This window comes from Musa acuminata, chromosome BXJ3-10 (genome assembly GCF_036884655.1).
Source record: "Musa acuminata AAA Group cultivar baxijiao chromosome BXJ3-10, Cavendish_Baxijiao_AAA, whole genome shotgun sequence".
Lineage (NCBI taxonomy): Eukaryota > Viridiplantae > Streptophyta > Magnoliopsida > Zingiberales > Musaceae > Musa > Musa acuminata.
In genome coordinates, this window is record NC_088358.1 from 22,403,448 (window position 1) to 22,415,841 (window position 12,394).

A 12,394-nucleotide genomic window follows, 5' to 3' on the forward strand; every position below is an offset into this window, starting at 1 on the left:
AGTGAAGCGAGGCGCTCGGGCCTCGCCTTACCTCACTCGAGCGCCTTTTTAAATCACTGGATCTAAGATAGATTTAGTTTGAAAAATAGGTATCCCATGTGGGCTAAGACTCATATACTTAAAGCATTTAGTCAGAACCAAATGGCATCATTCCTATGATGAGCCAAACTCCATAGTGCATCATTATGGTGGCATGAAATTGACACTATATAAATATTTTGACTCTTTTAATTTACTTAACCATAACAAGTATAACTCCTCAACCTCAGAGATCATCACAGATGAAGCAATTCAATAGATCACCACAGATCCCGACACGAACAAGAACCATACCTGAAATGGTGAAACCTCACATTGTCTCTAACAATTATCTGCACCCCAATTATCTTGGCCATGAACTTGATGGTACTGTGACAATCTCCGCAGATTCTCAAGTTCTTGAACACCCGAATGACTGATTCTCCTTTCAAGTTAAGAATGCCAAATGCAACCGCAAGTTTTTCGCTGTGACTGCACAACAATTCTTCCTTTTCCTCTTTGTTTACATCCTGTAAAACGTAATCAGTGTCAGGAAGATAACCCTCCAGCCGCATCTTCTCCCTGATCTCTTTCAGAAAACCATATATCTCGTCTCGCAGAGCGTTCCTATCGTCGCCTTTAACAAATGTGCAAACCTTGTTCCTTATCTGAACCCAGCTGCATCCAGGTACTTTTGTAACGCCTCTATCCCTCATCTTGTCCCTCATCAACATTCTGATGCTAGAAGCATCGTCCCACAGCTTGGCGGCAACTAGTATGTTTGATAGCAACACATAGTTCCCAGGGTTCTCTGGTTCAATTTCAAAAAGATGTGCTGCTGCAATCTTTGCTAAATCCACATTCTTATACACTCTACATGATGCAAGCAATGCGCCCCATGCGCCCACCGTTGGCTGCATGGGCATGCTTTGAATGAATCCATATGCCTCCTCGAGATGACCAGCACGGCAGAGGACATCAGCCATGCAGGCATAATGATCAGCATCAGGTTGAAGACCATGTTGTGTGCTCATTGAATTAAAGATCGACTTGCCTACATCAACAAGCTGTGAATGGCTGCAACCAGTCAAAACCGCCGTAAATGTGACCAAATTAGGTTTGACACCACATTCTAGCATTTGGTGGAATATTGCTAATGCATCCTCACCGCACCCATGCATCGAATTTGCCAAGATCATTGTGTTCCATGCAACTGTATCCTTCCTGGGCATCTGGTTGAAGGCCTCTCTGGCCTTATCCAAGTCCCCACACTTGGCGTACATTAGAACTAGAGCTGTCAAGGGCACCATACCCTCCAAAATCTGGTGCCTGAAAATGTATCCATGAATCTCTCTCCCTCTTCTTAAACTCTCAATGTAGGAGCAAGCTGGCAGTGCACTAACCACTGTGATATGGTTAGGCTTGAACCCCAACTGTTGCATTTGACCCAACATTCTGAATGCTTCTTCTGGTCTTCCATTTTGTGCAAGCCCACTGATCATGCAATTCCATGAAGCAGAGCTCAAAGCAACCCCTCCAGTTCTCATTAGCTCAAATAGCTTCAGAGCCTCTTCGCATTCCCCATCGACAAAATAAGCAGCTAACATCACAATCCAAGACACAGTATCTTTGTATGGAATTGTATCAAAAACAATCCTGGCTTGCCTGATACTTGAGCAACTAGCATACACATCCACTAGTCCACTACCTAGATATACATCATCCTCGAGTGCCCTTCTAAGTGCTTGACAGTGAATTTGTCTTCCAACATCCAATGCCTTTGACTCCGAGCAGACACGAAGGACAGTTGACAGAGTGACTGAATTTGGTTTTACTCCAAGATGCAACATATCACTAAAGACTTGCAATGCTTCTACCGGCATCCTGCAACTCCTGCAAGCCGAAATGAGAGAAGTCCAGGAGACCACATCCTTTTGCGGCAAGTCATCGAACACTCTCCTAGCCCCGTCATGAAATCCACATTTCCCATACATGTCGATCAGTGCATTACCCAGGAGAAGGTCCGAGGAAAATCCAAACTTGACAGCCTCCTCATGCACCCATTTGGCTTCAACGAGATCGGAAGAATTGGCGCATGCCTTGGCCACAGAAAGCAGAACCAAACGATCAGGCTCGAGGCCCTTGTTTTCCCGAAGCCTCCGATAGAACCTTATGGATTCTTTGGGAAGATTATTCTTTGTGAAAGCAGAGATCAAGATGGTCAACGAGCGCAAATCAGGGTGTGGAATTCTGTCGAACAGGTCTCGGGCACGTTCCAGTTGGCCAGAGCTGAGGTAGGACTTCAGGAACCTGAGGCTAACATTGGGTGGGAGATCCACAACTGGCAACTTATGAACCATGTAATCTTTGGGATGAATCCTCCCGTGGAGGATCTAAAAGAATTGGCAGTTCGTGGATTGTCCAAATGTCATAAATCTACTCAGGGACTACGGAGGAAGAAGAGGAGGATAGAAAGGTGAGCACGGATGGGAAAGTTAAAGAAGGGAGCGCGGAGTCGAAGGCATGCGGAGGAGGAGGTGGTCAAGGGAGCGAACGGAGAGGAGGAGAAGTGAGAGGGCGGAGTCGAAGCCGCGCTACGTCCAAGAAATGACTCTTAATTATTATTTTGAGTAATTGTTTGAAATTGGAGGAGAAAAAAACCTTAAAATGGCTCCTCCTCTCTAATATAATGTGACATGACACTTAATATTTGCTTAATTTTCTTTTGATTCGATTAAATAATTTAGGAGCTTTAACCATTTAGTTTGATAATTGACTAATTCAATTCTATGATCCATTCTAGATTTTTTTTTTTTTTTTTTTGCTCTTTATGGTTGTGTTATTTATGTATTCAAAGCAGTGGTATTTAGGTATATGACTTTTATTTTCTACATGAGAAATATATAATTCAATCTTTTTATCATTTTATCTAATAATTTTTTATGTCTAAAATATTGATATGATGATGATATCTCAATTTTATTTATTAAATATTAAAATTTTGAGGATATTAAATAATGTGATTGATAAAGATTTTGACTAGCATGCTTGTTGTCTTTCGTAAAAATAAAATAAAACCTCATAATTTAAAGATAATGATGATGATGATAGTATGTGTATGTTACTCGTTCGAGTCCCTCTCCATATGGTTGGTAACAAGAATAACGCTCTCAATCATCACGCTGCCAAATGGTATCGGAATACATAGATAATATCCCACATTTTGAACCTTTGCTAGCTTACATCTTTTAACTCATGTTGTGACAAGATATAAATAGATCAACTCATCAATTTTGCAGCAAAATCTAAGCAGGCTGGACACTGAGAATGCATCTTCGCAGCTAAATATACTTCCAAGAATTGTGTTAGAAATGCAGTGATCGGAGGTTGAATAGATCTGATTAAAATCTAGCATAAATAAAATAAATTAATTAGACGATGATAATAATAATGAGAACGATGATGATGATGATGATGATGATGATAGTCGTCGCTAATCATGAGAGTTTATGAAGAGTCTCACATTATATATGAGAGTTTAGGTGCTAGCTAACTTGACTAAGAAAGACATCATCATCAAATCACTGTAAGATTCTGATGTCAAGATCGACATTCACCACTTAAAAAAATATAAATCAGATAAAAAATGACATTACATCTAAGAATGGGAAGAATGTTTATGAAGAAAAGATTCAGGTAAACTTTTGAAGGATGATATTGACTACATGATGTGAATTGGTGAAAGCAGTACAATCATCAGAAGGTCTTCCAAAGAAAGATCACATGACTGCAGATAAAAGAATTGATGAACGGAAGAAGCTGTACAAGTTCACAGGGTTGGGAGTACCCAACTCCAACCAGGTCACAATCGAATAGCCTTCATGTCTGCCAAAGAAGGATCACATGACTACAGAGAAAAGGAATCTCATCAATGGAAGCACTATATGTTCACAGCACATCAGGGAACCCAACATCACCAAGTCAGTATCATGTTATCTCCATGAAGTGGATCACACAGTCCCAGGCAATAATGAAGAACAAGGAAGCAACAATCCATTCTGGAATACTTTATGATGAGTTAACATATCATCATCAACTGTAAGAAGAAAATGCAGTGTGTCAAACTATATACTTTGATCATCTAACTGGAATTACAAGATATGAACTAAAAATGCTTATATTGCAGTAGTTTAACCTTCTTTAGGATGATGGAGCAACTAATTATGATATAATAACAAGCATTACATCAGCTAAATATTATCTCATGGAAGGGCATGAAGCTAACTTCTTCTCTGCTGCATGAGCTGGTGGACATTAGACAGAAACAGAGATTGGAATGTTCATTAACAGGTTCTCTTTTGTGACAAATTTCTTTGACCAAACAAACTTGGATTGAGATCATCTTATGGTGATACCATGAGCAACTTGAGCTTCAACCAGAATCAACTTGATACATGCACTTGTATGATGGAAATAAAGATTTCTACTTCCAATCGTGTTCTTCTGATGAACATGAAGATCAATATTCACTACATGTATATTAAACAACTTCTCTAAGGTTGGATTTCATAAACACTGAAGTACATAGACATAGAATCCAAGTAGTTTTACATGGCATGCATATGATGATTCTATCTCTCTCTCTCTCTCTCTCTCTTAGGTTTCCTAAAACTTTAGATTCTAAAAACCCAAATATTATCAATTCCAGCTTAAGCAGAATAATAGATGAAATCCTTGTGGCAGACAATCCACAGGCCGAAGAACTAAACCACCCATCTTAATGGTGCTCCTGGGTGTAGATGTAGTCAGTGTGTGCAACCAGGGTCCTCCTCATCAAGCATTCATCCTCCCCAACTCCCACGCATTCTTCCACTCTCTCAGTCATCTCCTTCTCAACACCCTGCACTAACAACAAAAGAAAGAAGAAGATGTCAAATCGAACTATACTTCTCCTCCTCTCTTTCTTTCTCTCCAAAAACAGCTGAAATCGAAGCAGAGACAGCCCTGATAAGTACCTGAAGACTGGTCTCTTTTGGATCCACCGGCAGTGGCCTGCCTCCTGCATGGGCTAGAAAAGATGCAAAGAGAAGGAAAGAAATGAACACAAAGGTGGCCTCCTTGGACATGTTTCACTTCAGAAGAATATGAGAAAGGAGGAAGAGAGTGAGAGAGAGAAGAGAAGAGACTGGGGGAATTGGTGAGGAATGGATGGGCTGAGGGTGTTTAAATAGTATGGTGAGATTCTTTTAATATATGTTTTTTTTTCTTTTTCAGATCAATAAATTATATGATTATAGAATTCTTTCATTGTGATTGCAATCTGAAGTTGGTGCTTTTTGGCGGCTGTGTTGGATTGTTTCAACCGTAGACGAGATTACATTCATCAATGCTTATACAAATCCAGCATTATGATATTTACAATATATCATTCTACATTTGTTTTCATCACTCCAACATTTATCATCTCATCATTATATATACACATAGTAATGACAATAATAAAAAAATAACATCATGTCACTATAATATCTTAATAAAAGATTTCATAATTTGGATCATAACTTCATCACCGACCAAAATTAATTGGATTCAACCAAGAAGATAATGGGTCCAAATCATTAAATCGGGATGCTTGTGTCATACACAGTCTTGAGACCGGTAGCAATCACAGCCGTCTATTTTGGGTACATAGCAGGACATCAAGTGACTTAATTATCAGGAACAACGTCTCATGTGGTTGGCTGCTTACTTCACGTGATCATTGGCCCCATCTTGATTTGATTGGCCCGTGTTCGATCGAACCAATATATGAACCTAATTCCCAAGTATTGATCTTGAAAGGATGCCAAAATCAATCTTTTATTTTTGTGAGTGATGAGATTTATAAGTTCAAATCAATTCGAATCAAATCATTAAGGGCTGAATCAACTCAAACTATTTTTTTATTTAAACCGGAATCAATTCGGATTATCTAATCGAATCGACTCAAAATCAATTAATTCTATTGATTAACTAGATTATAATTTTAAAATTTTAAATATATTTTTTTAAAAATAAATCAATTCAATTAAATGATCCAATTAAATGACACAATAATATTTATGAAATTAAACTTATATTATTAATAAAATTAGATATTTATGTTGATTTGATTAATCAACCTGAATTGACTGATATCTTTTGAATTAAAATTAATTCAATTTAAATTGATCAATTAAATAAAAATAATACCTTCAATCAAATTTATTTATAATTTTTAAAATTAAAAATTTATATTATTAATAAAAATAATACCTTCAATCAGATTTATTGTGAATTCGATTTGATCTGAACGACCAACCCCACGCTGCAATGCTCGGCACCGTGCGAATGCAGTGTTGGCATTGAATCCCATGCGTTGTGCTTCATTAACTCTTCTCCCACCATGACGATGATGACAATGACAGTGTCCGATGAGCATGACATTTTGTCTAATTAGCTTCCGTCCTCCTGAGGTCACGCATACTTTAAATTTAAGGTTTATTTTTTGTGATCATGTGGATGGAGAAACTATATATAATTTTTCCTCACATTAAATTTAATTTGGCATTGCCACATAGTTTCTTATTAGGGTTTTGTGCCTCCAAGGGTTTCCATGGCTTGGGCTATTGGATTCAGTTGGGTTGGCAGCAAGAACAAATGGAAATTGATTTAGATTTCTAGATAGAAATCTTATTATGTATATATCTGGTTTAATTTCATAATAAAATTAAAAAAAATATAAATTAAATTAATTTATAAAAATCCGATAGATATAGTATCATAAACTTGGGCGTAAACATCTTATATCATCTAAAGCATCACAACCATGTCACTGTTGATAACTTGATCCCTTGGTTCATTGCCATTGACAGATTCATGTGGTTCTTTGTTGTTTTAGGAGGTGGACAAATACTTGATTTGTTCTATTATAAGCATATTATATCCATCAAATTACACTGAAAGATCATGGAATGAAGGTCTTAACATTCATTGATGTTTGCTTTCTTTTCACTTTTTTTCAGTTGCTGTTTCAAGTTGACCAAACTAAAAATAGTTAGTATTGTGATTGTGATGAACATATATACATAAGAAAAGTTGGGGATAAAGAACAGCCATTTCTCTTGTTCATTGATGATGCTCAAAGCTTAGATAGATCAGTGTCTTGGCCAGACACATTTTTCCTTTGTATGATTATTTATTTTGTTGCCTCAGAGTTGTTTTTTTTTTTTTTTTTTTTTTTTTTGCATGATAAGTTAAGTTGGATTCATCTTGATGGCATACTGATATTCCAATTTCCCTACTCTTTCACACCATAAGCCTCCTCAAAACCTTTTGTTCTGTTGACTCAAGTATGTTAATTGACTTCACTGACATTACTATAAGAAATACATTTTGTAGCAATATCTCTACCATTGAATCTATAATAGAACAAGAATATAAATTCTCTTAGGTAATAAAAGCATTCAAGCATGTTGAACTGTAAGTGAAATTTAATTTGAACCAAAAAAGAAAAAATCTTACAAAAGAATAAGACCTGAAAGAATGAAATCTTACAGGCTACAAGTGGGACTATCTACACCTCCACAGTGAGGAAATTTTACATCAAATCCTTTACTAAGATTATGTGATACCACTGCTCAGCCCTCATGATGAACATCACTGTGGATTACTCTGATTCTTTTACTCAATCTGCTCGCCGATCAGGTCGAGACCCACCAAGAGGAATGAGATGCCCTGGAAGAGGAGGAAGTAGAAATGTATGCCCTGGGCCGACAGCAAGCTCCGTGCCGAAGCTGTCAACAGAAGGAATGCAAGTGCAAGCTCCTTCCGATAGATCCTGTTGTGCTTCTTCTTCGACTTCTTCTTAGGCTGGGGCTCTAGTTCTGCAACAGCTTCAAGGTCTGGTGCTGAGGCCCCTCTTTGCTGCTGAGGCTCTTTCTCGACTAAAGAATATAGATCACCCTCGGAGGACCGGCCTGATTTCTTGGTGACGACCCATTCGTAGGCGCTTCCGAGCTGGAACAGGCCCGAGATCATGGCATTGAACTTGGTCACGGACATGGTGTTCTCAAAGAGGAGATATGGGACAATGAAAGGGAAGGATCTTGGTGCAGGCAGGATGTTGAGGAAGGACATGGTGGCAGGGATGTAGCAGACTATCCATGCGGGGAGCTCTGCTTCTGGGACAAACATTGTCATGGGAAGGATGATGCAGAACAAGGTGAAGGAGTAGAAAGGCAATATTAGTTTCCGCAGGAGGAAGAACAGAAATATCAAGTTTGACTTCTTCCAGAATCCAATCTGCAACATAGATTAAATAGGTTGTCGGCATAAGGAATTTCCTTAACAGATCATTTCAGGGAGAAAAAACATTCAGTATGAACCCAAAAAAAGATTGAAATTTCAACAAAATTGGTTGTTTCAGGGTTCAGAATTCAGTAATACATAGACCGACGAAAATTGGTAACATTGGTTGACTTGAATCATCAAGAAAGAACAACAAAAACAAGGGAACAAAATCAAAGCATTGAAACTATCAGACTGCAGAAATATATCCTCTACAAAATGGTTACAGCAATGCAAGGTCGACCTCCATACCCAAGTTCGGGATATGTTGAACCAAAGAAACATGGCAATATGAATAAAAACTCACAGGAGACAAGGATAGTATCAGATGTATAGTACGCTAACGTACTGAAAAAAGGGAAACTAAAAAGAGTTACATTCTACTGATATCATTTCAAATTCTTCAAGATACAGGATTCAAATATTAACCCCAATACCCAAGTTCAATTTGATCTATTCCTGTGAAAATACTATCTCAATGTGACATAAAAGGCATGAGTATATCTATTGAATTGAGCATAGTTTGCTTCTCAAGATGGCAGGAATCGAACAACTTCTTAATTGGAAACATAGCCAATTTAAAGCCACACAATTTTATGATTTTGCTTTGTCGGGCATGTCTTTTCTGTGATTTTGATGTGTATCAATGACACAGAAATTCAGATACTTTCATCTTTTTTTGGGAGAACTAACTAAGAAGGTTATATTTAGTAAAGAAGGCATTAAAAATGTTGCTTCATATCGTAGTGTACTTGAAATAGTGAACTTGGTGAATTATACCTTGGATCGTATAATGTCTGGCAAGCAAAGTCTAAATAACTGCATCGGGCCAGAATGCCATCGATGTTGCTGCTTCCTGTAAGCCTCGTATGACTCTGGCAGTTCACATTGGCACTGCAAGTAGAAGATTCAGAATAAGTAAGCATTCATAGACTTGATTCGGTCCTGAATTCTTCTTCAGTGTTGAACAATCCTAAAGATACAGTACCTCCACATCATTGAGGTAGATGAACTTCCATCCTTTTAAATGAGCTCTGACAGCAATGTCCATATCCTCCACCGTCGTTCTCTCCAGCCACCCTCCTGCATCCTCCAGTGCTTTGATCCTCCAAACTCCAGCCGTCCCATTAAACCCGAAGAAGTTGAGGAATACTCCATTCACCTGCTGCTCCACCTCAAAGTGGAAGCACAGATTTATGTTCTGCAGCCGGGTCAGCAAGTTCTCATCCTTGTTTACAAAAGACCATCTCGCCTGCACCAAACCAAGCTCCTCGTTGTTCTGCAAGTCCCAACAGGCAAAAGCCATGAGTTACATATACTTCAGCATTATGCACGCTAAGGATGTTGTTCAGATTGGTTCTTGAAGCCGACCTTGAAATGAGGAATGGTCCGCTTCAAGAAGTCCGGGGCTGGCTGGAAATCGGCATCGAAGATGGCCACAAACTCATAATCCTTCACGTAGCTGCAATTCATGGCCGACTTGAGATTTCCAGCCTTGTAACCTTGTCGGATCACCCGGTGCCGGTACAAAATGTGGGCGCCATTCTGCTGCCATTTCTCAACTTCCTCCTTGATCAATGCCTGTGTCGTGGCATCGTCGGAATCGTCCAACACCTGAACTAGGATGTTGGATCTCGGCCAATCCAAATTACACACTGCGGCGATCGATTGCTGGTACACCTGCGACATGCCAAAAGCAAAGAAGACTATAGCTTTAGCCATGAAAAGTCGTGGAATCAGATTCGTGACGTCAAAAACCTTTGCCGAGCTCACCTCTTTCTCGTTGCACATGGGAATCTGGACTAACACCATCGGGAAATCCTCGCCGCCGGACTCGGGGTCCTTGGACTCGGATCCAATGGCTTGCTTCGGAATGGGTTTGATGTTCTTGTAGCGGATCCAGAAGCAACCAAGGCAGAGGATGAGGCGGTCGGCGCTTTGAATGAGGAAGAGGACGACGCAGGCGTCGGCGAGGAACTGGAGCGGCGGCGCGATGTACTCCGCCCGGATTCGTACCCAGTCGGAGTACAGCGACTCGAAGAGCCCCCGGACGCCGAAGGAAGAAGGCAGCAGCACCAGGCGCTGCAGCTCGGCGGCGCCCAAATGCCAACCTTTCGCGTAGGCGGCGACCTCGAATCCCAGGAGAAGGAGCGAGAGCCAGAGAAAGACCTTGATGCAGGAGTAGAACCGGGTGCGCAAGACGGGGCTCTCCTCCGGCGGCGAAGAGGCGGCGTCGGAGTCGGTCCGCCCGGAGGCCACGCGCCGGCGGACTGCGGACGCGAGGCCGACGGCGGCGGAGGCGAGGGAGGTGAGGCACCAGGCGGCACGGTGGGCTTTGAGGAGGAGCACCCACGTGATCTGCTTCGCGTTCTTCCCTCGGCCGCCCTTTCTCGCCCCGCCTCCGGAAAACTCTCCCTGGCCGCCGCCACCGCCGACGCCGTACTCCTCCTCGTCATCGTCGGGGGAGGAGATCTCCGAGATGGACCAGTTGGGGTTCTCCATCTTCACGATCACCGACGTCCCGCGGTGGGCATCCTTCCCCCACCAGTCGAACGACGGCGCCATTGCCTCCTCCTCGCAAGAACAAACCACACCTGGACCCCGACCAAGATCCCACCTTTCCCACAAATCTGATGCCGAGATCTCTGTCTCTTCACAGACTAAAGATCAAAACCGAAGCTTGACAACGCAATGCGTCTTCGCCCGGCGGGAGAGACCCAAAAAAGGCGAAATCTTCACAAGAAGAAGACACGCTCCGTCGGACTCTCTATCTCCCCATCGTTCTGAGACGAGCTGCTGCTGCTGCTGCCGCCGCCGCCGCTCTCCTCTCCCCTCCCGCAATAAAAAGGGCACGACGACAAATCCGATCAAAAACAGCTCAACACTTACCCCACCGATCTTAGACAGGAAGAAAACAGAGGCACAAAAATGGGATCTTTAACTCTTGGATAAGATTACCGCGATGGAGTACGAAGCCGCGGCGGAGGTGGGTGGGGTGGCGTTTAACGCGTTCGATGGTGTTGGAGGAAAGCGGGGTTACAGCTGGAGATGCGACTCGGACGCGATCAAACGGTGGTCCTCCTCCTCCTCCTCCTCCTCCTCCTCTTTCTTTATTGGTTTCCCTTATTCCAATAAAGATGGATTCTTTCTCTCCAGCGCAGCTCAAAGTATGCTAAGAAACTAACGAGAAATTAAAAGGAAAATTTATTATGTGAAAAAGACACCCCGACGAACATGTGAAGTAATTGAAGGCGCAATTCCCTTTTTTTGACCGTTGATTTCTTCGACAAACAATATAGCAAACAACTCCTAAATGCACCGTAAAGTCTTGACTAATTACATATTCCTCTTTTAGTTATATCTTTTAATATGTTAATTTTTATATATTAAAATTTTTATTTAATTATAAAAATAAAATATTTAATCTTATTTACCTTAATATCATCGATTTTATCGAAAAAGATACACATCTCATTAGCATTATACTTCTTAAGTTTAAAAAATTTATATTGAAATATCAAAGTGAAATATTTAATTTTATTTATCCTAAATCGTCGATTTTATCAATGAAAGATACAATAATACGTGCATGAATAACGTCACATTTTCACCTGCTTCTTTTTTCTCCTCCGATATTTATGTAAATATAGATGGCTCTTTTTTATCATCGTCGATGTTCAAATAAATATCGATAGGATTAACCATCGTATCGTTGTCAACGATCATTACTTATCTTTTTTTTTATTATTTACGTGTCATTCATTTACATATTGTCACGTATTGTATCTTTCGTCAATAAAATCATCAACGTTGGGATAAATAAAATTAAATAATTTTATTTTTATAATTATATAAAATTTAATATAAAATTTTAAATCTAATGATCAAAATGTAAAAAAGGTCAAACTAAAACCTAATATATAATTACCCCATAAAAACTTCTTACCTATGGTATCATGTCACATATGCATAATTCCAGCATAATACATTTTCATTATACTTGGATGGT

At 40.2% G+C, this 12,394-nt stretch overlaps 2 protein-coding genes and 1 non-coding gene across 3 annotated transcripts; all 3 read right to left on the reverse strand.

Annotated features, from left to right (window-relative positions):
- Positions 1-189: 189 nt before the first annotated feature.
- Positions 190-2,996, reverse strand: LOC135651262 (pentatricopeptide repeat-containing protein At2g29760, chloroplastic-like). The gene has a single exon (XM_065171229.1). It carries the CDS (start codon positions 2,376-2,378, stop codon positions 300-302), a length of 2,079 nt encoding a protein of 692 aa, XP_065027301.1. The 5' UTR covers positions 2,379-2,996; the 3' UTR covers positions 190-299.
- Positions 2,997-4,558: 1,562 nt separating this feature from the next.
- On the reverse strand, positions 4,559-5,222 carry LOC104000403 (uncharacterized). The gene is made up of 2 exons (XR_010501574.1): positions 5,034-5,222; positions 4,559-4,918 (listed from the first exon to the last, which is right to left on the reverse strand). It is a non-coding gene; the product is annotated as an uncharacterized LOC104000403 (transcript).
- Positions 5,223-7,511: 2,289 nt separating this feature from the next.
- Positions 7,512-11,487, reverse strand: LOC135651625 (probable xyloglucan glycosyltransferase 1). Its single transcript, XM_065171845.1, has 5 exons — positions 10,159-11,487; positions 9,757-10,065; positions 9,374-9,664; positions 9,166-9,279; positions 7,512-8,340 (listed from the first exon to the last, which is right to left on the reverse strand). The coding sequence occupies exons 1-5, from the start codon at positions 10,948-10,950 to the stop codon at positions 7,720-7,722; spliced, it is 2,127 nt and encodes a 708-aa protein (XP_065027917.1). The 5' UTR covers positions 10,951-11,487; the 3' UTR covers positions 7,512-7,719.
- Positions 11,488-12,394: the final 907 nt, after the last annotated feature.

What these genes read in the sequence shown, in the direction of transcription:
- LOC135651625 (XM_065171845.1), bottom strand. Translation starts at nt 10,950, where the DNA reads ATGGCGCCGTCGTTCGACTGGTGGGGGAAGGATGCCCACCGCGGGACG. An exon ending in TCTACCTCAATGATGTGGAG is followed by an intron (nt 9,280 to 9,373) that starts GTACTGTATCTT and finishes TTCTACTTGCAG; the next exon opens with TGCCAATGTGAACTGCCAGA. An exon ending in CAGACATTATACGATCCAAG is followed by an intron (nt 8,341 to 9,165) that starts GTATAATTCACC and finishes TCTATGTTGCAG; the next exon opens with ATTGGATTCTGGAAGAAGTC.
- LOC135651262 (XM_065171229.1), bottom strand. Translation starts at nt 2,378, where the DNA reads ATGGTTCATAAGTTGCCAGTTGTGGATCTCCCACCCAATGTTAGCCTC.